We start from the raw sequence: 23,481 nt of genomic DNA, 5'->3' as shown, positions 1-23,481 counted from the left end.
TTTTGCTGTCCCTACGAAGCCGTCACAATCTGAATGAACAAGTCATCTTGCCTTCTCTCTATTTTCTCCCCATCCTGCAGGAGAGGGGAATGAGCAAGCAGCTGGATGGATGCTTGGCCATTGGCTACGATCAACCCACGCATAATCAATTTATCAGTTACTGCAAAATACAATCCTCAAGTGTGCCACTATGAATCCAGTACTATGCTCAATACTATTCACCAACACGGGCAATTCAAACATCATCTTAGCCTCTGAAATCAAAGAGGCTAATTACCTCATCCTGAAATCAAAGGCTACTCTGGAGTGCAACACCTCTCTACTTGCCATATCTGAACAAAACTCCCCTAAGTCCTAGGATTCTGTACCTGCTTCTTTCCACAGCAGCCTGGCCACCACATGTACAACACACCAAGTGAACACCAAGGCCCTCTTCAAATTTCATTTACTGAATTTCCGAAGACAGCAGTTGTTCAGAGTTCCACAGGATTACGGAAGATACACACTCACCAGCAAGACAATCCACAAGCAAGACGAGTACAGGAAAAGAGTTGTTAACGCTCACCTTCTGCAGTAGTCCAAGTGCAGCAATAGCATCACGGGAGTTACGAGCCACTACCACAGCCTCCAAGAGGCTGCGCAATGCTTGAGCTTGAGGATTCATGGCCAAGGTGTGCGGAATAGACTGCAGGTGCTGCTCCAGTTCTGTCATACATTTGTCATAGATTTGTGCTACGTCATCTGTAGCCCAAGCTTGCTGCTTAAGAGAAAGTGGGAAGGAGTTATTTTTGCAAGGAAATGTATTTGTGAAACTCAAATACTGATTGGCTCTTCTGCTTTGGAAATTATAGCATCCACAATTTAGACCTCTACAGTACTGTGGTTAGTTATGCTGGCATTTTGAATACACAAATATGAGCAAATTAAGCTGTGGAAATAACTAGCAAACAATTCTAGCAGTCCTTAAGGCCTGGTATGCTTACAAAAACATGTTCATTATCTCAAAATCCATGTTTGCCATCTATAATCTTCCTGCAAAAGTAAACTGAGCTTTGAATAAAATGTTTCACTGCTACTAAAACTATATGTAGTAATCCTAACTTGCAGATCTTGTCCCAATTTGCGTTACAAACCCCTAAGACTGGATTTAAGTTTTATGTTGCCATTAGTTTGACATTAAAACTAACGCATCTTTCAACCACTATTCCCAAGCAATACAAACGTCTGATTTTTACTAGTCTTCTAATAAAGGACACACAAGTTATGCAACATTCACCAAAAGGGCTACAGTACTCTCAAGCCGATTAATTTAGAAGTCTCTACCTTCATAGGCTGAGCCAAGAATCCTGTGGGCTGAGTTAAGTCATTGGTAGGCAAGAAGCCAGGGACATTGCGTGCAAACTCTTCATAAACAGCCAGCTGTTTTGGGTCCACACCTCCAACCTTTGCAATGAAAAGAACAGGCATTAGCCTCATTGTTAAGCACTGTGGCAGTAAGAAATGAGTGCAGTTTGTGTAACAGGTAGCTGCTCAGTCACATTCTTGAACAGAGCGGCCTAGACACCAAGAAATAGGATTCAGTTGCTCTGCACTGAGATCCTCTCTCTTTCCTGTCACACATCCTAACAGGAGGATTTTGCTCTACAACTGCAACTCACATTCCCAGAAACAGGAATAACTGAATACTGGCTTCATGTGTGTCTGATGCACAACAGAAATGCTTTGCTGAGAGCACATGGTATGTCACTTATGGGAAGAAAATATAAAGGAGACAAGACAACAAAAACAGACTAGTCATCTTTCAGTGGAAGGAACAGCACAGAACAAGAGACAGGACTTTTAATGTCCTCAAGGAATTGAGAAAAATGATATGAACGCTCATTTTGGAACAACATATTCACGTGTTTCCATTACTAATCAAGCTAATAGCAGTTGCAGTGTTAGACATGACTAAAAATATACAAAATTGTTCAGCTGAAGCTGTGCCATCTACTTTTCATTATCAGGATGGGGAGAAAAGCAGCATCAGAATACAGCTCAGTTAATAGCCTCACCTTTAACCTGATCTGTTCTGGCATCCGCTCAGCCTGGTAAGTTAACACAACAGGATCACAGTACCGACGACCCTCTTGTCTAGCATGTTTTCTGAGCTCAAATTCCTGGGGAAAAAAACAAAACCAAACACGACACTGAACTTTAGACACCGAGTCCAGATGTATATGAGCACATAAAATACTTTTAAAGGACAGCAGTCCCAACTTACAGTTGCGAGCCTCTTGTCCATCTCAGGGCCTGCCTTTTCCACAGCTGTCTTCTGGATAAAGCAACACGCTAGCTCACAGTTGTCCTGAGCTAACTGGGCAGCTGCCTGCTCCATCATGTCCCTCTGTTGTGGGGAGGCTGCCTATTGAAAACCACAATAATCAGTGAAGGCTGTAAATTTTCCCTGTATTTTACTAGCCTCAAAATCTACACCACTGCCTATACAGAATACCAGCAATAAAAATGAATGCTCTTAGGAATGCACTCTCTTTGCATGGAATATACCATAGTAAATTTAATTTTGCACAGCTTTGAATAAAACATGTAGGCAAGATGACAGTAAAGACTTTCAAAGAACAAAACAGCAGGAGGTTCTCCATCTTCTCCACCAACCTATCTCCAGGGCATAGAAATAAAGCCCAGCTTTAGACTGATGCACATACAACAGATGCTAATGCAGGAAAAGCAAGCCTCACATTAGAGCATCAAAGTTTTTCTACTTGCTAGGTTGTAATCAGAAGATATAAAGGTGCATCACTAACAATGCAGAACAGTGGGTTCTCTTTCTGATACAGATTTTCTTTTTTCCTTCTTGGAGTCTGCTTTAAGAGAACCCTGAACAGATGGACTTATTTTCCAGGGCACAAAGCAGCAACTCCCACTGGAAATGGAATACGCATATTAAGGCAAACAGTCCAATCTACTTGGATTTCCTTGTCCATTCAGATCTACCCCTCTTTAAATTCCTGAGAACTACACTACTTCTCAAATAAAAGAGATCCTTACTTGTTAACCCACGTCATACAATAAGCCAGATGTGAATTTTTAGATGTCTTGTACAGCACATTTTCTGCAACACAATGTTTTCCATAATTACCCCTTAAGAAAAACCTCCTTGGATTACAATGGCCGTGTATCAATGCCATATGTCTTCATAGATAAAAAAAAACTTGACTACTATGTTACATTTGCATAACATTTATGACATTTTGCAAACACAGCACTAAGTCTTCCACAAAACTTGAATTACTTCTGCTTATGCACATTCTTCAGTGGCATATCATACCTGGTAGATATGCAGAGCTGTAACACTGGTCTGCAATCACCCTGCCTCCACAACTCAAGTGTCACATCTCTACCTTCTCGTACCACTCAGAAGATAACCAGCATTTCTCCAACTACCTCCTATCTGAACTGTAGTTGTATCTGATGAACCACAGCAAGACTGCATACCAAAGGAGCGTTTGTGCTCCTCTTAGAGAACAATAGTGCTTTCTCTTACAGTTACTAGCTTGACACCCAAACTCTGAATCATTATTAGCACAGGTGCTAACAATGGTCACTGGCTCAGCTTACATGTTAACAAAGCAATACTAAAACTGTTTACTCCCATCCTTGTGTTTAAGATGGATGGAACAAGATTCATTTGTATGCTTTTCCTGCCCTTCATCATCTCAGCAACCAAGTTACTTGAAGTTCTGTGTATGAAGGGTCAACAGTGTTTGAGGTCTTGGGAGTTACACCATGGACTATCCATCCCATACCTGCAGATGCAATTCTTACTAACATTTTTTGCTCCCTTCAGACCATTAAATCCTGCCCTTTCAAGCCAGTTACCATGCAAGAGAGCAACCCCATTGCAAAAGGGTCTTTGCACTGTCACTCGCCACCAGATGGGAAATAGTGACATGTCCTTAAGCAAGAGGTAGGCAGTCCTTTACCTTTTATTCTAATCCCTGAAAGGATAGCTATGTCTTGATCTTTCAGAGATCCTTATGCTCTTGTGTCTGTTGCTGACAATGATGGTAAGCACAGCAAGTAGTCCGGGTAGCAGCTGCTGTTTGGGCCAGCAGTTTGTGAACTGTTCCGTTTAGTCAAGGGAAAGCTACCACTTCAGCTCAAACTTTGTTCACTAAGAGACCTGAAAATTGCCCAATGAATTCACAAGCTGTGCAGAGCAGTCTTAACTACATATCTGCTAACAGCACAAGTAAATAAAATCTGCCTGAAGCATGCATACTGAAACAATCCAAGACGCCACCAGAAAGTCCCAGAATCAACTCAGTCCTCCCCACTCGAAGCTTTTCTACCTCGAAGCCCACAGAAAGATAAGCACACCAAGGCTTCCGTGATGTGATCAAACTGGAAAGAACACTGAGGCAAAATTAAAAGGTAGTCAGGAAGTTTGTGTGCAACACAGTAAGATCCACCTTACAGGCTTAAGAGTGTTCGACATGAGCATTTTTTTCACTGTAATTCCACAAGAGTCATGAGGCTTTTGTCCACTAAATTAATCTCCACGCTAGTTAAGCCACATCATTAATCAACAAGTATACAGCGTGGAAAACCGATTTGCTAATGCCGGATGTCTACAGTCCTGTAAGTTGGAAATAAACTTCAGATGATGCAACTCTTACCCTCAGTGCAGTAGCAAAACTGTTTTTCAAGTTGGTAGCTATGCTCATAAGCAGAGGTTCCCTGCAGGTAATCATGGCCATCCCAGCAGTCAGGTTCCGCATCATATGGTGCGCAGCCACACGCATTCGTGACTCTTCTGAATCCAGTGCAAAGTCCTTCCTGACTATCTGCTCACAAGTAGTCATGGCAATCTTAATGGATCGATCAACCACCGGATGGACAAGCTCTTGCACTGCTCGCTCTATCGCCTGCCGCACACACTGCTTCAGTTGCGGGTGGGCTTGAAACAGTGGAATCTGGAGGAGGATTAGGAAAGTTAAGTGAGAATAAAGTAAAATAGAATCCCTTCTACTCTAGACATTCACATTTTCTGATTAACTTTTAAGTTTACTGTCATAGCTTGTCTACAGTGCGGCACTCCCATGTTCCACATGCAGCTATTACAAGGTTTGATAATTCCAAAAGTGGAACACGTGACCATTTTTCTTCCAAAGTCACAGCTTAGCACAATGCAAAGACTAACTTAGCTCTTAAGTCGCTGACTGGTCAAAACAAACAAGGAAGCTCCTTTCAAGCTTAAGTCCTGATAGCAACTATCCCAACTGACACTCGCTGCCAGAAATAAACTGGATACTAACGTCACCGTGAAAGATCACTTGCCCATCTAAGACTGCTAATGCAACTACTAACCACCCCTAGAGTTCTCCATTCGATTACTTGTTAGCGCTCACCTTCCCCATTACTTCTGAGAAGTGACTCTCCAATAACTTAAGCTTACAAAATGCTGCTCCCACCAGCTGAGATCTGTGACACACTGGAGGTAAGAATTCTTTTAGCAAACCAAATCAGCTCTAAAACTTACCGTTGGATTTAAGGTAATATGCGGAGCCAACCCTCCTAAAGAATAGACGTTGATGTCGTGATAACTGTACTGGGGCTGCGGAGGAACTGTGGCTGTACACGTGGTGCTGGTAGCTGGAGTTGTAGAAGCAGCTATAGAATATAAGAATGTTTGTATTGAAGCATTAGCGAAAAAGCAAATGCTTAAAATGGAAGTATGTAACTCTCATGTAAACCAGCAAACCACGAAGAAACAAAAAAGTTTTGCAGTTTGATCCTGAAGCCTCCTAAACTTACCAAGTAATTTTTATTCTCCATTTTCCCAATGATTAGTACCAAACTAGGTTCAGCACATTTTAACATAGCCATTTCTCAGTTTAGCCCCTGATGTCTTGGCAACAGATCATCCTGCTTCACGCCCTTCCAAGGAGTAGCTACCACAGCACACGTAGAACTAGGCCTCAGGATGGCTTCCATTCCCTTCCCATCTCCAAACTCTGCACATCTACTTCTATTACGAAACTATCCAAGTGCACCCAAGCATTCAGCAATGTTCAGCGTGTGCAGCTTCACATTTTTCTTCGCAATAGCGTAACCTGTCTTATTTGAATGTCTATAGCCTGGTTCTGGATTCTATATGAAATGTACTTACTAGTTGTTGTGATGGGCGGTAGCTCTTCTGGCTGCTTCACATCCTTCTTTGGAGCAGACAGCTGCTCATCCAGATTTTTCAGACGATCCTTATCTTTCAGGAGACTTCCAGGTTTCAGCTCATTGATGTCTAGTGCAAGGTTCTTGCAGAGCACCTCAATCTCAAACTTCAGATTCAACTGCACAACAATTCTAGTTTAGGTTATGCCACAAGGAAAACACCCGAAATGTTTACTGGGCCACTCGACTCCCAAGCTTCCTGTTCTAACCCCATGCCTTTTAAGAGACTTTAATAGTGACTGAGGATTAGACAAGTATCTTGCATGCTGACCTCACAGCAAAAGAGTTTCATCCAAGTTCTATCAAATTACGCAATGCCCAATTCTCCCCATGCTAAAGAAGCAAGAAGTGAAATTTGGTCCTTCACAATATCCTTCTTGACTGGTATGTCAAGAAAACCTCACACTCAGTAGGTATAGAAAAGAAAAACAGAAGTTTACTTTTAGATCATGTTCTTGATGTAGCTCAGCTAAAACATTCATAATGGCCATTGTCCATGGGTTTGGAGGCCTGAAGACCTACAAGAGAGAGCAGAGCAGTATTACAAAAACTTCTTCAATCATCTGGATAACTTATGACTGGAAATTTTTGAAACATGAACAGCTACGTGTGTACACAGCTGTGGAAAAGTTTGTACAGCTGCAGTTAGGGTTGAATTTAGTATTCTGTTTGACTGAAACTAGATTAGAAAGCTAGTTGAACATTAAACTGGAAAAACAATGAGTTGGTCCTTCTGAGAGATCAGTTCTATGTCAAGCAGAACTGACAAAAACTGATCAGGGTCAAAGGAGGGCGGGGGAACTAAAAAAAAAAAATCAAATAATAAATATATCCTAGAACCTCTTCAATGGCATCCTTCCATTTCTCAAGAGTTCTGTTCAGGGATACCACAGTACAGCTCAGCTACCACCACCTATTTAGACTGCAAAAACGCATGGGCCATGTACTTTCTCTCAAAATTGAACCCCTTCGCTTTAAGCCCTTACATCCTTTTCTCTCCATGAAATTCAGTTTTCACTTTGTGAAAAAAGCTCACTACTTTCTGAAATACTTATTTTGCCACTTCAGCAATAACTCTGTCAGCACAAAGTCACTTACCACACTCCTGACACTGGATTCTAAGACTTTGGCAACAAATGGCACTACATATGCTGTCCCTTAACGTATGCTTCCAGTAGTAGAGATTTCACATCCAAATCCTGAAAAATACCATCAACAATTGAAAAGAGGAAGAGGGTGGAGAAAGCAAGCACACTGCAAGAATTCCACTTACACACTATTTCCTTATAGGACATATTGACAAGGTTGAGTCAAGATAGTCCTTGAATTTTACAGACGGCTAAACAGCAGTTACTTTTTGAACAAAGATGTACAGATAAACTTTTTCACATGGGATTAATTAATTTATTTTGGCTTCAACTTAACTACTAACTTTTCTGATATAAAAAAATATTTGGAAGTCTTAAATGACCAACTCTGGAATCATACTTTGTACTTAGCACACAAAGAGGCACCAGTAAGGTGATAAAATTTCCCAAATACTGCATAACAGCACACCAATTCATGCCAAACAACTCTGTAAAAAAAGAAGCTCACCGTATGCAAGATGGGCTTATTTTTAGCCAGCGTAATCATTCCCAGCCAGTGACCAAGGTTCTTTAACAAGGAACGGTCTGAGAAGTTGGCTGCAGCTTTATCTGATGTCAGTAGCACCTAATAAAAAAAGGCAACTCAAGCAACAACTGGAAGATAATCAGACTCAAAACCAAATCCAACAGCTGATCTGACTGAAGATGTAAAGTTTTAGAACATTAAGTCCTGAGCTTCCATCACATTACTGAGATATTCAAGAGCAGCCTTCACTTCAAGGCAGCACCCCATGAAGTTGCCCCATAACGATTTCAAAATTCCTTTCTTTCAAAGAGGATCAAAAAATGAGGATTACACTTTTCCAAACCTTACCATTTACTCTGTCAAGATTGTTACGACTACTCACTTAGTAAAGTAGAGCTTGTGAAGTCAATGCTTCCTCTTAATGCTTCATCACAGACCTGAAGGCTACAGTTTGCACTTCTTGGGAAACCATTTAATTCTCATTTCAAAGCTTAAATCATGTCACAAGTATTCCACTGTTAGTTCTGTTCCTTAGCTTTAGAAGAGCCTCAGCTGAACAGAGCAAGGTCAGCTATGCTCTGAAGAGCCAGGAGATTCTTTTGCACTACAGCGTAACCCATGGTGGTCAGGAAATTCCACCAATAGGTTTAAAAATAGTGCTTGCTTGACCAACTTGTTTCATCCGCTCATCTCTTCTAAGTAACTGCTTCTCCCACTTCCCCCCCTTCATATTATCTTAGCCCTCTAGTAAATTTTGGTTGTTACATTCCCACTTTCTAAACGTTCCCCTTTATTCTCTGACAAAACAGCGGAGTGTGGTTTTCTCACGTTTATGCCTTCCCCACACAAAACTAGATCGTAAGCAATTTTCCCCTAGGTTATAATTTGCAAGCCTCATACAAATTTAGAGTCCACCTACATAAACGAGTTCAAATGCAGATTTGTCCTCTCTTTAGACAATTTGAATTAAGTCTTTGGTATGTTCCTGACTGAAAATAGAAGAACCTTAGTATTCATAAAGGTAACTTCTTAGTTTAATTGTAGCTAGCAAGTAGATTTTTGAATGATATTCCATATTTGAATGATATTCCATATTCCATGCAAACAGCATGAGGAGAATAGCACACTCCTAAACCTTTAAATCTACTGAAGTATTAGAAAAGTTGCACTACTCACCTTGATATTTCTGTAAGTTTCATTCAGAACCATTTTATTAAACTCTGGATTCTTAAGTGTGTCAAGGAAGTTTGAATATAAACTGTGAAAATTAGGCTCGATACTGACTCTCTTCATCACAAGATACTGTGATACCCAAGGCATGAACTCTTCTTTCACTGTTTCCTTCAATTCTTCAACCTGTCTCCATACCAAAGAAAAAAGCATGCCACAGAAGGTAAGAGAAGATGACTAAAAACTTCTGGGGTCAGCTCTGACCAACAGAGAGTCATGGTCAGTCAGTTGCAGTCAGTCAGCTTCGCAATCTGGTCAACCAGTAAGGACTTAATCATAAAATCAACAAGGTATAATAGTTTACCTCTCGCTCACTTCTCAGCTTTTTAGTAGATAACTGAAAATAAATGTTGGCATCTTACATTAAAGCCATCTGTCCACAAGACGGATAGCACAGGTGGCAGCAGTACTGCCGATTTCTGTGAGTTCAGAAAAAACTTCCCTGAAGTTCAGCTTGAAATACAAGAGCCCATCAGCTTAACCTTGCAATATTAAATGGCACCCAGCCCATTTACAATGTGAATGTTTCTTCAAACTTGTATTAATGTTTTTCAGAAACTTGCGTTTAGTACTTTTTCAGTTCTTTCAAACGACAAAAACAAAGGCCTATCCAGCAATTATTCCAGGCACCTACTAGCAGTGCTTTCCTGAAAACAAAGCATTACTGACACATAATACTTTAATACAAAGGATCCGGCTATATAGAAACAAGGAAACTTGTAGGTGAAAGCAAGATTAAGAACAACTATCTTTTACCCATCTCCTTTCCCTGAAAAATTATATCTCCAAAGAGGTTCAAGTAGAAAGTGTTGGAAACTACTTTTTCTTTAGCATGCTCCCTCCTAATTTTTTGCAAGTTGGAATTTTTGTAGAAACATCATCACCTACCACCTTAGAATGGATTTCCAGAAATACATAAAAAATTAATTTTATTAGTGTTCTTGCATACTTGCCTTCTGTGTCATATTTGACTGAGACAGATTATTGAAGATGAAAGCAATTTTTTCCTGGACATTCTCTGGAGGTTCCACAATTCTCTCAGTTTGATCTGTTGCTACTAACAGCGTATCAATGTTGGTAGTATTAATGGAAGGCTGGAGGGAGAACAAGGAGTTAAGAATAGACAATACCTAGAGGCGACATCAAAAGAAACTTTTGCTCTGTTCTGTCAAGCAAAAAAAGAATTGAGCTTTATCAGGTGACATCTACTGTCTCAGATTAATTTTCAGCAGCACTCTAATGCAGCCATGTGAATTTTTATTCTACAAACAATGATCAATATTTAGCAGAAGAATGCTGCTGTACAAAAAACCCTCTAGCATTTACATTCATATATAATAGGTGCCACTACAATGGCACCCATTAGGCTAACAGCCTGCATACACTGTTAGCCTGGAGAAAAAGAGTACAATAGTGAGCAGTACTTAGTACAGTAGTGAGTCTCCAGGAGCACTTCAGTGCTGATTTCAGAAAGAGAAATCCCAGAGGTTCATCTCTGAGAAAGCATGCCAACTGTTAGTCAAGAGAATGTGACCCCTGTCCCTACAGCTGCAGGTCTGAACCCAAGGGCTTTAGCACCTGGTACATTGTAATTAAGGGGAAAGGAGATACAGTTTTAAATATCAATCATGTCTTGAGTGTAAAATTGGAAAATATAAACACCTCAAAATAACATCTACGTGACATAACCAGGTGTGAAAGACACTAACAGCGACACTATGAACTGTCCCCCATAGCTCCTTCACAACACTTTCAGCTACCTTCGGCTTTTACCTCCTCTAATTTTAAGGAGCTTCTTTTAAGAGAACTATACAAAGACAGTACAAGGAAGGAAGACAAGCTTGACTTCACAGTGCATCAGCTATCATACAGTAACAGTTCTACGCATCCTCAGCATAGACATGGGACCAAGTCTGCCCCAACACTTTGTGTGGAATAGCCAATACCATCAATCTGCTAACCCTGTAATAACTCTGACTAGCAGTTCAGAGATTTAAGTGACTAAAAATCTGAAAAACCTCATGCAGTTAGAACTGCTGGGTCAAGTGTGATTTAGTGTGCAGGAAATGTTCTGAAGCCCCAACAGAACAGCAGCTGCCAACTATTTCAAGAGCCCTACTGCAAGTCATGAACAGAAACAATTGTTCTGTAATTGTCTTTATAGTTAAATCCTCAATAAACACATTTCTACTTGACACCATGGTAATTCTATAGTTTGATAATGAAAAATGCCTTCTCTACAAAAATGTTACTAATTTGAAAAGGTTACATTCTTCAGACATAAAATATGGATCACAGTTTGAAAGCCTATAGTATAGAAATTAAAACAGATTTTGTCTCCATGTACTCGACACAGATCAGGAACTTAACTCCTTTGCTTCTCTAGTAAGGACACTGGAGTGACAGAATGCTTACCGGCACATCTTTCTTGAAGCTGACTCCAGTTGGTCGGGTGATTGTAATGGTTTTTGCAACAGTGGTGGTGGTTGAGGTGGTTACTATAGTGCTGACTTGGCCAGCAAGAGGAGCTTTTGCTGGAACTTGGGCCTGGGCCTGAGCCTGGGCAAGTGCAATACTTCCAGGGGTGGTGATTGAACCCTGCATCTTCACAGGAGGATCTCTGGACTGCTGTCCATATTCTATGTACTAAAATAGGGTAAACAAGCACATACAAAAGTTCACATGGAGCAACAGAAATACAGGCCGAGTTTTAGCATAAGCAGTATAAAGGTTTTTCAACAATCTTTAAAATATTGACACTAACGCTGTTCAGGGAATCTGTAAACCACAACTGTATACCCTTATAAAGCTCATCTTGTCACTATTTACTTTCTTTCCTACTGGAGAGGAGCCTCAAGCTCTACCTCTGACCTCAATAGGTTGATGACAAGCAAAAAGACTCGACATCCTTAAAATTTTACAAAGCACTACCCAAAAAACCCCATCCCTGCAGAGCAAAAGAGGGGAAGGAGCTTAAGAGAAATGTGTGAGTATCAAGAAACTGGCTACAAAGTAGGTAAGACAACTTCCCCAAGGACTCCTACAGCTGCACAGAAACAGTAAAGTCTGTAGCTCACAATTCATAAGCAAAACCACAGTTCTGAAACAGCCAACTTTACGATTTTACATCCTCTACAGTAGCTCCACAGGAGCAAATAAGTTTCTTCCCCACTGTTAATACACTCACCCAGAAATTGGTAACATCAGACAACACTTTGGCATTTAAGGGATACAGTCTGAAACCTGTTAGTGAAACCGAGACTGCTATTGGACTTCACAAAGCTTTGGGCAGACAGCCTCTCTCCCTTAGAGTTGAGCATTTTTCCTTATTTAGATTATGCTCTCAAGGTCTGCCACTGGCATTAGCTTTTCTGTATTTCTAACAATGAAAGCACCTTCGAGGCAGACACTGTAGGATTAACACTGCTTTGGACTACAGGGTGTTCCCATCACTCTGATCAGACCTTCAGTAATGAAATTTTTCTCACCTTTATCTGGATTATTTTAGCAAGTCTGAGTATGAAACTGTATAAACCCAGATGAATGCCCTCTGTTTTAGAGGAAAACTCCAAATCCTTAAGGGACAGGAGTATGAATCCACTGAAGCACTTTAAAACCATTGTGCACAGCCACGTGCACTGGTTGATCATGCAGTTATATTCAGGCAGCTATTTCAACACAAGCAACCCAAACAGATTTATGGAAAAAGAAGAAATACCAGATAAACACCTTCACCTGCCCACCTTATCCCACAGCAAAACCTTTAAGAAAAGGCATTTGATTCTGTGGATGTACACTGTCTAAAATTGTGACAGGTGAGATTATTTTTCCAAAGGAAAGCAGGAATTTGCTCAAAAAAATTTAAAATCGTAGAAAGCTAGTGTGCTAATACAAACACACTCACCTCCTGTAAATGATGCGGGAACTGTATAAAGTGACTAATAGAAGCCAAGTGCTGACAATACTGGGGATAGTCCTTCAATCTGCCAGACAAAATCCGCATTAGACAAACATAAGCCCAGATCAAAAACAGTATTACAGACAAATATAACACTGGTATGTCATTCCCATACCGCACCACAGAATTACTTCTGGACTGCTTAACAGCAGCTGTGCTATAAACAAAGCATTTTCTACCAAGTACTTTTTGTTGCAAAACCCATTTGAAATGACTTCATTTAACAGCAAAACACAAAGTTTATTCACAGCAAGTCCTCTTATCCTCCATCTCTATACTTCTGACTAAGCATACAATTACGTTTATATTCAATGTTTGCAATAAGATTACTGGATAAGTAATTTGTAGTCTGGCTCAGTGCATTTTAACAGCAAACCAGAGTGTCCCTAACACCCAAGACAGAAGCTTCATCTATCCACACCAATTATTATATTTCTACTTAAGAATGCTAGATGCTGTCACTAATCATTGAGAGTAAAATCTTTAGGTCCCGCTTAAAATGGTTCTCAAGAGTAGTAAGATGGTGGCTAAGCCTCAACTATATCAGCTTTAAGTGTCTTTATTCATTCTGTTCAGCTAACTCCACAACACAATATCCAACCATGAACGCTGCAAGCAACAGCTTTTATTACAGATGAAATACTGCAGGGCAGATGAGCTACAAAAGGAGAATAAGGACAGAAGATAAACATGCTCCCTGCTTGTAAGTCCACACTTCTAAGTCCACACGTTTCTAGTCATTAAATAATTCCAGGAAGCTTTCTAATACTTCAAGTATCTTTTTCCAGAATGGAGATTTTTTTCCCCATGGGTGTACAATCCTGACTACTATGGTAGCCTGCCTTGAGAGTTTCCTCTGTCTGTGATCCATTAAAAGCTTTGAGAAAGCTTTTCTTGAGATATTTTGCCATACTTGACATTTCTGTGTAAAACCAAAGTCCTAGAGGTTCGTTCCCAGCCAGTTTTTCAGTAATACTACTGCAAATAGCACTCCATTAGCACGCACCTGTAAAGAGTAATTACATTCACCCCATTTCTAACAAGCTGTCAACACCATCTAACTCAACACTTCACTGAATTACTTGTATAAACTAAGTCCACTAAGTAGTTTCAGCATCTCAGTTTGTCCCACATTTATACAGGTGCTGCATTGAACATTGTTTTTAAAAAATGTCACCCTTTAACTAGCACATTAGCGCATTTTGTTTCAGCTCAGCATATCTTTAAAGTAATCCTGAAGTTGAGATGTGTCAATTTCTAACACATACAAGCAATCTTGTACTATATAATCAGAGCAGGTTCGAGGTTAACAAGACATTGCATGCACTGTTACAAGTATTACCAAAACCCATACTCACCTATTTTTAAATCTATCTAGTGCAGCAATACCAAAATAGTACATTTTGGATGCAAAAGGCTTTCGTAAGGCTTCAAGAACATAGCGCAGGGCCAGGCCCAATGCCATATAAGTAACCAGTCCTTTCTCTATTATCCCACCAAAGAGGCAGGCTGTTATGTGCAGCTCTTTATCTGGGTACTGAGGAAAGAAACGGTACTCCTCAAACAAGTTCCTAAGCATACAGTTAAACACTTCTCGTTCCCGTTTAATGTTGGAGTCCTTAAACCTCTGCAGCATTTCCAAGACCTGCAAAGAAATTGGAAATTGTTACCAACAGATTTGCTTTATTTCAGCCCTTCCATATCTTCAGGTTTCAAGAGGGCTTGCAACCACTAAGGTAAATTGCACTACCACAAGCTAGACTGCAAAATAACTGCTTCAAGAAAACATCATTTTAGTCAGCAGACACTATATCGCTACAACAAGCCTCCTCTTCAGACTTCAGTCTTCTCTCCTTTCTTTTAAGCAACTGTCTTTTATGTAAAACTTTTTTGTGACCGCCTACTCCATTGCTTCAAAATTCGAAAAATGAAAATTAATGTTCAGTGTCTTCCATAATTTATAACCACACAAATACATTAAAGTAAATTTGAAGTACTTCAAAGACAAGTACATCAGACTGATAATTACTCTCATAGAGACTAACCAAAATAATTATCAAAGCTCAGATGATAGAACTTAGGACACCTTTATATATTTGGATGTTGTAGTCATTTTTAGATACTTTAAAAACACACATATTCAAGGTAAGTAGCATTAATACAGACTGTTTAAAGGCACACTTTTTTGAACACACAAGCTTCCACTCCACATTGAACCCTTCCCACTTTGCATCGTTTTAGAAGTGTTAATTAGACACCTGAAGTCTTCAGTCCACAGAAGTCAAAGCTGAATGTAATGATCAACTGCTAGTTTATTGGGAAAGCATGCTGTCTTACAAATATAAAATTCTAACCAAGCAAAAAAAAGCAATGCTGCAAGCATCTACCACTAGCCCTTTATTATTTTCCACTAAAACTAATACATGAAGGAATAATTACTATCAACTTTATAGCAAGTCTCTGGACAGGTGATGCAACTGCTACAGAAGGGAACTCACCTCATCTACAGACATGGTCGGATGTGGTGGATGGTTGTAAATACGCTGAAAGTAGCTGTTTGCCTCATCATCTATTTCTTTGCTAAAGTGCTGATTAGCCTCTGGCCACACCTGAGATAAGTCAGCTGTTAAAAAAAGGGAATAGGTATCATGCTCAGAACAACTTCAGGCAGTCAGGGTTTCATCTAGTCCTTTTCAACTCTTCCACCAATCTATACAGAATCTGCTAGTTCTCCTGAAAAGCAGGATATTTAACCTTTCCAGTAGACAGGAATTGTTATTTAAATATCTGTTTTCAATGTTATATTTATGCAAAAAGAACTGAATCCCAAGATAGACTTCACTTCCTACTGTTGTATTCCTAGAACCCACTGCATCCCAAGCAAACCTCAACTGACACCTAAACTAAATGAATGCAAGCCAGACTAGAATAAAGCATGCTACACAACACTACCATGCAGACAAACTTTCACACAAACTTTCAGGCCAGCCAGTGCACTTCGAGCAAGTTTACACTGAATGTTCAAGCCCCAAAAATATAAACCAATGGTCACTACAGCCGCCTCCACTGTACATCTGTAGAGATCAGTAACTTTGCTTTTACGGAGGAGCTATCAAAGGAGACATATGTAATAACAGTAATGCAGAAGGTTTAGCATATGGCTACGCTTCCTAAAGGCAACATTTGATCGCTTAAACATTTCATTGTGAGCATACTTGAGAGGCATAAATGAGTTAAGGATAGCGGCTCAGTGTTAGGAACTAAATTATTCTGTCCAAAAACCACCTTCCCGCCAACTTTTGTTAGTCTTATTTGTATCCAGTGTTGCAGTCTAGTTCACTGCTTCACCTGTCAAGTTCTCTGCTGCAACAGGACCGTACCCAGGTAGCTTTGTTTAACCTTGTTACAAACAAAACAAAAAACACCCTCTTACCAGATGCATGCAGTTCTCTGTAAAGAGCAGGACAACACTTTTGTTCAAAACACAGCACGACAAAAAAAGGGACACAAACACACCGTTCATGCAAATCCATAATATGTTATATTTTTATGCCAACTTTTTTTTTTTTAAATCCCCCTCCCCAAGGCCACTTGGCAAGCTCTTAGTACAAAAGTTTAGAAGCACCCTTTTCAGACTGATGACATAAAACAAGAGCCACATTTCTAACATTTACCACCTACAGATCCAAGCCTCCCCTGAAGGAAATGCAGATGAACTGCAGACCACAGTCACACTTCACAGCCACAGACAACACTACCACTTACAAGGTTTCATCTTACTCTGCTGGAATGTAGGCTGGTTCAGTCCAGATGTGCTCAGCTTCCTTTGCACGAATGGGTCACTGTTCACTGCAGGAAGGCCCAGGGCTCCGGTTCCTATGCCAGTCAGGCTACCCGTAGTAAGACCACCTACTGAAAAGCAAACCTGTAGTAAGCCCACCTACTGAAAAGCAAACAACCGGTCCCCTCGGTTGCACCCTTCACAGTATGCACTTACCACTCCCAGCATTTGTCATTTCCAAGAACTCAGAGCTATATAGCCTTATAACTGTCTAATATCAAGCAGTTTTATCCCAAGCAATTCTTCATCTCTGTCCCAACCTAAATTAACACTGCTAAAATCTGTCACAACGCTCACCCTCTTGACTCAAACTTTTTACCTATTGCAGGTGCAACATTCTGAAGTGCTGTTTCAACAGTGACCTAGGAGTGAGGACTGCATAATTCCCTCCCGCATGACACAGCTGTTTGTTCAATGTTTCCAACCACGGCAAGAACAGTGCCTTAACTCCGACATGTCAAAAATACAAACCACTGCCCCCAGATAGCAGTACCTGGAAGCTGTGAAGAGAGTCCTCCGATGCCACTGAAACCTGTTGTCTGGTTTTGGGTGGAAAGAGGGGGGAACGCTTTTGCTGGTGACTGAGGAGTACTGAACGCAGAGCCCAAGTTTGGAGGGAAGCCTTGCATGCTCTGGGTATGAGGAGCAGCTGAGCCACCTAAACTAAGAGACGCCATGCCTGCAAGCGAGTCGATCTGAATGAAGAAAGGAAGATTATACAAAGACATTCATAAATCGCAATCAAGCCGATTTTTGGCAGGTTTTGTATAAAGACAGCTACGTATCAAAACATTCCCGAGAAGAGCTTTTCTGCATGGTTACTTTAAATTCTGAAGTCATCCAGATCATCCCAAAAGATTATTTTGTCTACAGAACGCGATTTCACTTTTTCTTCTACAATCCCAACCCTATCAAAGGTTTTACAGAAAGGCTAATTATTCCATAGTCTCTAGTTTAGTGTAACACAACAGTAAGTGCTTATAAGAAGCAGCACATAGATTTTTATACTAGAGTAGTTTATGCTTTGCAGTTTGCACCCTCAGGCCTCACCCCAAGACTTAACAAAGGCTACTTCATATCAAGCTTACAGAGTATTTTTGCCTGTCTGAAGGATCCTATTATGCCCACTTTTCACAGCTAAATACCTGAATGCAGTCTTCCATAAAAAGCATTAAGACCTGGGTGATGAGTAGGAGGGAAGACACAATACCAGCTGACAAAGCAATAAGTTAAGAGCTCCTGACCAGGAACAGCAGAAAACTGTGTTAGCTACCCAAAAGACAGCACGACTACAGACTAACATCTGCTACTCTATTTGTTCACATCAGTTATTTGCAGTAGGTTGCCAAGATTATTTGGTACATCTGATGAGCAACCTCAATAAAGCAACAATTTACAAGGAAACTGCTCTCTGTATGTAGTTTACGTAATCTACTGATGCTTCATTCTTAAATGCTGAACTGCCACTATTTCATGTCAAAAACTTGTCACCACTTTAAAATCTGCCATTGAATATAATTGCTAGAAGCAAAACCTGTCTGTAATGTGTTGCTCCCAGAGGAGGAAGGGATGATGAGTGGCAGGGAGTAACTTAAATGTATCTTGTTTTTAAAAGAGCAGTTCAGTTGAGAGCTGAAGAGCCCCAGTTATAACAAGTCCTTACGCTCTAGCACTGTTGCCTGGCCCGTGAAGCTACACACAAGACACATCAGGTTCAAAGGTAGTGCTTAACTCTCAAAAGTCTTAGTAAATTTTAACACTTTAAATAAACCAAATCTCTATCCCTCTTCAGTGCTCCCATCCTGCTATACTTCAGTTACTTCTTACAGACATTTGCGAAGTGAAAGACAGTTCTGAACTACAATCCTCAGGCATTATTTTGTAGTTACAAGTAAGTCATCTAGACGTGCAAGCATAAAACTAAGGGAGCCAGATGATGTTTTACTTAGTCCTGCTGGAAGAGCTCAAATAGCACAGCAGAAATAATGCTAAATCAACATCACCTTCTAACAATGCAGCATGTTATTCGTCTACCTGTACAGGAGAGATGGCATCCAAGCTGCTAGCACTGGGCGGGCGTCCTTTAGGCATGACTCCGGGTGGTGGCTGTCTAGCCTTGTTCATGACGTTACTGCAGTTAGCGACCATGGTGAGGATAGTCTCTGACAGCTCCTGAGAAACACTCCTAGAACAGAGAAGTAGGATAGTGAGCATTACAACATTTGTGAAACTGAGGCCCCTAAAACCTACTTGGTTTTCCTACAGAAATTGGGGCCACATTTCAGAAATAGAAGTTGCAAAACAACCCCAGGAGAAGTTACATGCTGTTATTTGCAAAATTTGCATTAGAGCGTGTCCCAAGAGAAATGGCTATATTTAAATGGAAAAATTTAAACTGTAGTTCTAAAAATTAATCTCCAATAGAATATTCATTTATTTTCAATAGGTCAAATACTGCTTTACAGTTACGCCAGCAAGTACTGACTTGGAGAAAGCTGGGATAATGTACCTACATGGCTCCAACAGTCTTTGGAAGAGCAGGCTATCTACAACAGTCTTTGTTTGCTGTTGTCCACATTATGGGCTATATACAGCCCAGTCTCATGAATCAAAATACACAATAACTGATGCTATGATCCCTTGTTCAAATCTGCTCCTCAAGACTCCTTCCTGTCCCCAGACTTCACTGTTCGTGATTATTCCCATTCTGAATCTCATTATACACAAAGTCTCCCCAAAAGAGGAGATACAACACGACTAAAGCTTAGGCTACTCAAAGACAAAAAAGGACGAGATGTAAATACCACCACCTGCTTCACTAAAATTCACCTGTCTATAAACTGAAATACATACTTCATGAGCTAACATTAAACCAAAACAGATATAGGAAGCCTAACTATTAAAGGAAATTATAATCAAAAGCCAACAGAAAACTCAAGCTTAGGCATGAAGTCATTGCACAATGAAGAGCAGTCAGTACGTCTTTACAAAGTATGCCACGTCTAACTGCCAGCTTCCCAAACTGGAAAGAAAGCCAGCTCTGCTGCTCACATACCTAACCACAAACACACTAACACAACACTAACATTTTCCTTTTGGAAAATACAGCCAATTATTTATGGCTTTCCTGAACTTTAGTTCTATCTTTTTGATGAGGACAGCTAAAGCAGCAGATTCTTTCCCGTAATGGTGAAACTATACCAATGCAGCTTTGTTAACCTTGTCTGGAGATTCCTCATTTTAACTCAATTTTCACAAATTTTTACTGTGCAGCTGTTGGGACGAGGGGAAAAAGAAAGATAGAGGAATCATTGTGATGATTAAGGCAGGAAAACAAAGTGCAGATCAGCCTTCAGCTTTGGCAAGTATCCCATCACAGGCTACACAGTATTAAGGGCTTCCAGTTGTTCTCCAAAGCCAGCGATCCACTATGTAGTGTGGGTAAAAGCTTGCCCAAGACAGACAGGGAAATCTGAGGAGATACCATGGGTGAGAAGGTTTCCATATAGGGCAACAAATATTTTATCAACTGTTTCACAAGTCAGTTCCTTTACATGCTTTAACATCTTCTCACCAGAGCCCAGCATCAAAGACTTTAAAAGCAAGGGGCTTGGGGTTTGTGTATCAAAAAGCAAACAGAAACCCGCCTTCAAAAAACAACCACCCAAAGGGATTTCTGTTTTGAGAAACTGCAACCAGACCTGAAAAGAGAGCTCTGAGCATGGCACATGGTAGGCTCTGAAGGTACAATATGTATCTGCCTACACGTCCATGCCACAGCCTCAGAAATCTCAACGTTTAAATGTATGTATGATCAATTAACAGGCAGTAGGTTTTTTTCCGATGCAGGAGGCATTCCAAGATCACACAGCACTCCAGCTAACCAAGGAATGCGACAGGGGACTGAAGAGCTGAGCTCACACATGGTTACCACCCTCAATCTTTTGCCCTCCCCTTTTATTTTTGTAGCAGATAAATTTGCAGTCTTTATGCTTAAATACTATAACACGCTTTAGTAAAACGAATTCCAACCTGCTGTAGATATATAATATGGCAGCCCACAATGAAGACTAAGACAGGTTTACAATCCTAGAGTTTGATACTTATGGTGACCAGTTAGGTCATTTGTGCTTAGGGGTGAACCATTAACTATATCCTGCCACCTAGACAGACTGAAGGTTGATTTTATCATGTCAAAAGACACACTGCTGTATCAAGATGCAAGCATCACCCTATTGTTAGGTAGTACAAAACTGCAGGTTTTTCACAAAAAACCACCCCCTGCAGTTTAAGCAAATGATGTGAAGCAGTAAGCAGGTAGGCATGATTTGATAACTAGATCTTAAAGAAAATGTTCATATTTTCAAGTTCTAAGTAAAAACATATTCAAGCATCTAACCTAATTAGTGCCATTGCCAGAAGAAAACCGGGGAAAACTGCAGGAAGGAGAACTTTGAAACACAAGTAAGGAGGAGAGCCAGAGACCACAGTCAGCTAGGTCTAGAGGAACAAAACTGTCAGCTTAAGGGAAGCTCCAGCTTGCTGGAATAACAAGTTCACATCCGTTGCATTTTTATTTTTAACCCATTTTTACAAAGCAAAGAAAGGCCTTTTCATTCCCCTAGGCACAGGTAGCTAGAAGTCTCTTCCCTTCCTGAGGCAGGGACTGAGAAGGAATGCCCAGTCCCCATACTGACACACTTGGACTGCGCCGGACAGGACTGCATGGAAGACTCACGGTTGCCCCTCTCAACTCACTGCAGTTCCTCGACAGGACGACTTCTCAGAAGCAATTTGTTACCAAATCACATGCTTGGTCAGCCTGTGGCGCCTGCAGCCACCCTGACTTAATTTTAAAAACCTTCAGTAATAAAAGGAACGCTTATTTCTTTTTGAAGCCTCACTGCTATATGATGCCACAACTGCAGCGCTCACTAGTGATAAACAAGCCGCACCAAAAATAAAGAGGCTCAGAACATGCAGGGTCTTGGTGCCTCAGAAAAGCCTCTCCCTGGACACACAACAGGACAAGAAATAACTACAGCCTAATTAAAGAGCAGGCTCCTAAATCAATAGATTTAGGAGATGGCAGACTTCAGCTAGCAAAGCAGAGCTACTCTCCCAGACGTAGTTAATATTTACTGCGATTTTAACCTTCTAGTCTTCACAACGCTTGCTTCCATTTGTGACTGAAATCCAAGCTAATCAAAGCAATTGCTTCATGAAAAAAACCCAAGCATTTTCTTTTTAAAGCTCAAAGAGAATAACTAATGGAAAATGACTGCAAGTAGGTCACATTCTTGCATAAAAGGGAATACAAGTAGCTATAAAAAGAAACCAAAAGCTGGGAGAATTGTGCCAGTAGAGAACTAGTGGCTTTTGGAATTAATTGAATAAATAAAACTTGGTAACATATTAAGATTCAGAATACAGTGACATTAGATGCAAGTCAAGCCTACAGTTAACTATTAAATCTCTAAAAGCTGGACATGGTAGATTCATTATTTTGAATGCTACTAAGTTAATTTGTGAGCTAGTCTCAGAAGATGCACTTTGAGTTGAAACAGTAACAGCCATCTTTTCAGTCCAAGCTGTGTGCTAGATCATTATGTTTCTGAAATGGTATTTTGACAGCATTTTGAAGTTTAATTGCACAAGTCCCAGTAGAAATCGGGAGAATCCTTTCTCCTAAAATCTTGCAGGTACCTCAAATTCCCTTCCAGTTCAAATACCCATCGTGACAATTCTATGTTGATACTAATTTTCTAGCATCTATGCGAGAGCCATGAATCATCCTGAATACCTTTAAAGATGTTTCTTATACCTTTCAAGACAACACTGGCTAAGCCAAGGGACACAATACAAGCCTTAGATCAGGTAATACACACTCGGACATGACAGCCTCTTTTGGTATCAAAATTTGACACCAAAACTAGCACCATCTCCTGATTTCAGTCTCTCTGGCTCATATGTCACACTATGCTATGCCTAGTTATTTCTGAAATATTGCTGCATCTTGATCTGACAGCATTAAGAAGTGACACCACAAATACTTTACAACATTCAGTCATTTTTACTAAATGTGAACAGTATTTAAAAACCGATTTGTCCAATTTCAGTTTCTATTAGCCCTCTGTAGTCTCTCTCTCCCTCTAGCAAATGAAACAGCTCTCTAGGACCCACATTTCTTTCTTCTGGACTTTAGCTACACAATCCGATCTGCAAAAGATCTTAGATCTTTTCCATCCTTTGACTACTTTGAGACTGTCTCAAATGAAGACAACAGAAGTTACAGATGTCTAGTTTCAGTCTCAATTTCATTATAATCACCACTTGCTCTTCTCCTACACGTAAGGATTGCATTAGCCCTTTCTGCTAGGGTAGTAGCTATGCACAGAGGCTATTTGCTTACTGCAATCACAAAAGCCTTTATACAGTCACTGTTTTCCAAGACACTGTCCCATTCTGTAGTTACGGCCTGTATGCTTTTTTGTCCAAATTACAGCCTTCTGTCTAGTCATTAACAACCCAGGATCTAATTAACCAGCCATCTCCCAGTGACCAACATCACCTTACCTGTTTGATTATAAAGACAAGAACACTCTTT

The 23,481-nt window shown here is 40.4% G+C and overlaps 1 protein-coding gene across 1 annotated transcript in view; it reads right to left on the bottom strand.

Annotated features, from left to right (window-relative positions):
- The window catches only part of CNOT1 (CCR4-NOT transcription complex, subunit 1), a 53,426-nt gene that overhangs the window by 12,793 nt on the left and 17,152 nt on the right, over positions 1 to 23,481 (bottom strand). Inside the window, 20 exon segments of the mRNA XM_009709918.1 lie at positions 566 to 757; positions 1,324 to 1,443; positions 2,055 to 2,159; positions 2,264 to 2,404; positions 4,680 to 4,976; positions 5,543 to 5,673; positions 6,173 to 6,350; positions 6,672 to 6,749; positions 7,330 to 7,382; positions 7,385 to 7,430; positions 7,828 to 7,944; positions 9,022 to 9,201; positions 10,029 to 10,169; positions 11,491 to 11,721; positions 12,980 to 13,058; positions 14,392 to 14,678; positions 15,532 to 15,656; positions 16,799 to 16,945; positions 17,368 to 17,569; positions 18,909 to 19,059. Coding sequence (XP_009708220.1) covers positions 566 to 757; positions 1,324 to 1,443; positions 2,055 to 2,159; positions 2,264 to 2,404; positions 4,680 to 4,976; positions 5,543 to 5,673; positions 6,173 to 6,350; positions 6,672 to 6,749; positions 7,330 to 7,382; positions 7,385 to 7,430; positions 7,828 to 7,944; positions 9,022 to 9,201; positions 10,029 to 10,169; positions 11,491 to 11,721; positions 12,980 to 13,058; positions 14,392 to 14,678; positions 15,532 to 15,656; positions 16,799 to 16,945; positions 17,368 to 17,569; positions 18,909 to 19,059 — 3,001 coding nt within the window.

Source organism: Cariama cristata, unplaced genomic scaffold (genome assembly GCF_000690535.1).
Source record: "Cariama cristata isolate BGI_N322 unplaced genomic scaffold, ASM69053v1 scaffold23250, whole genome shotgun sequence".
Classification (NCBI taxonomy): Eukaryota; Metazoa; Chordata; class Aves; order Cariamiformes; family Cariamidae; genus Cariama; species Cariama cristata.
This window is presented reverse-complemented; position numbering and strand designations above follow the sequence as displayed.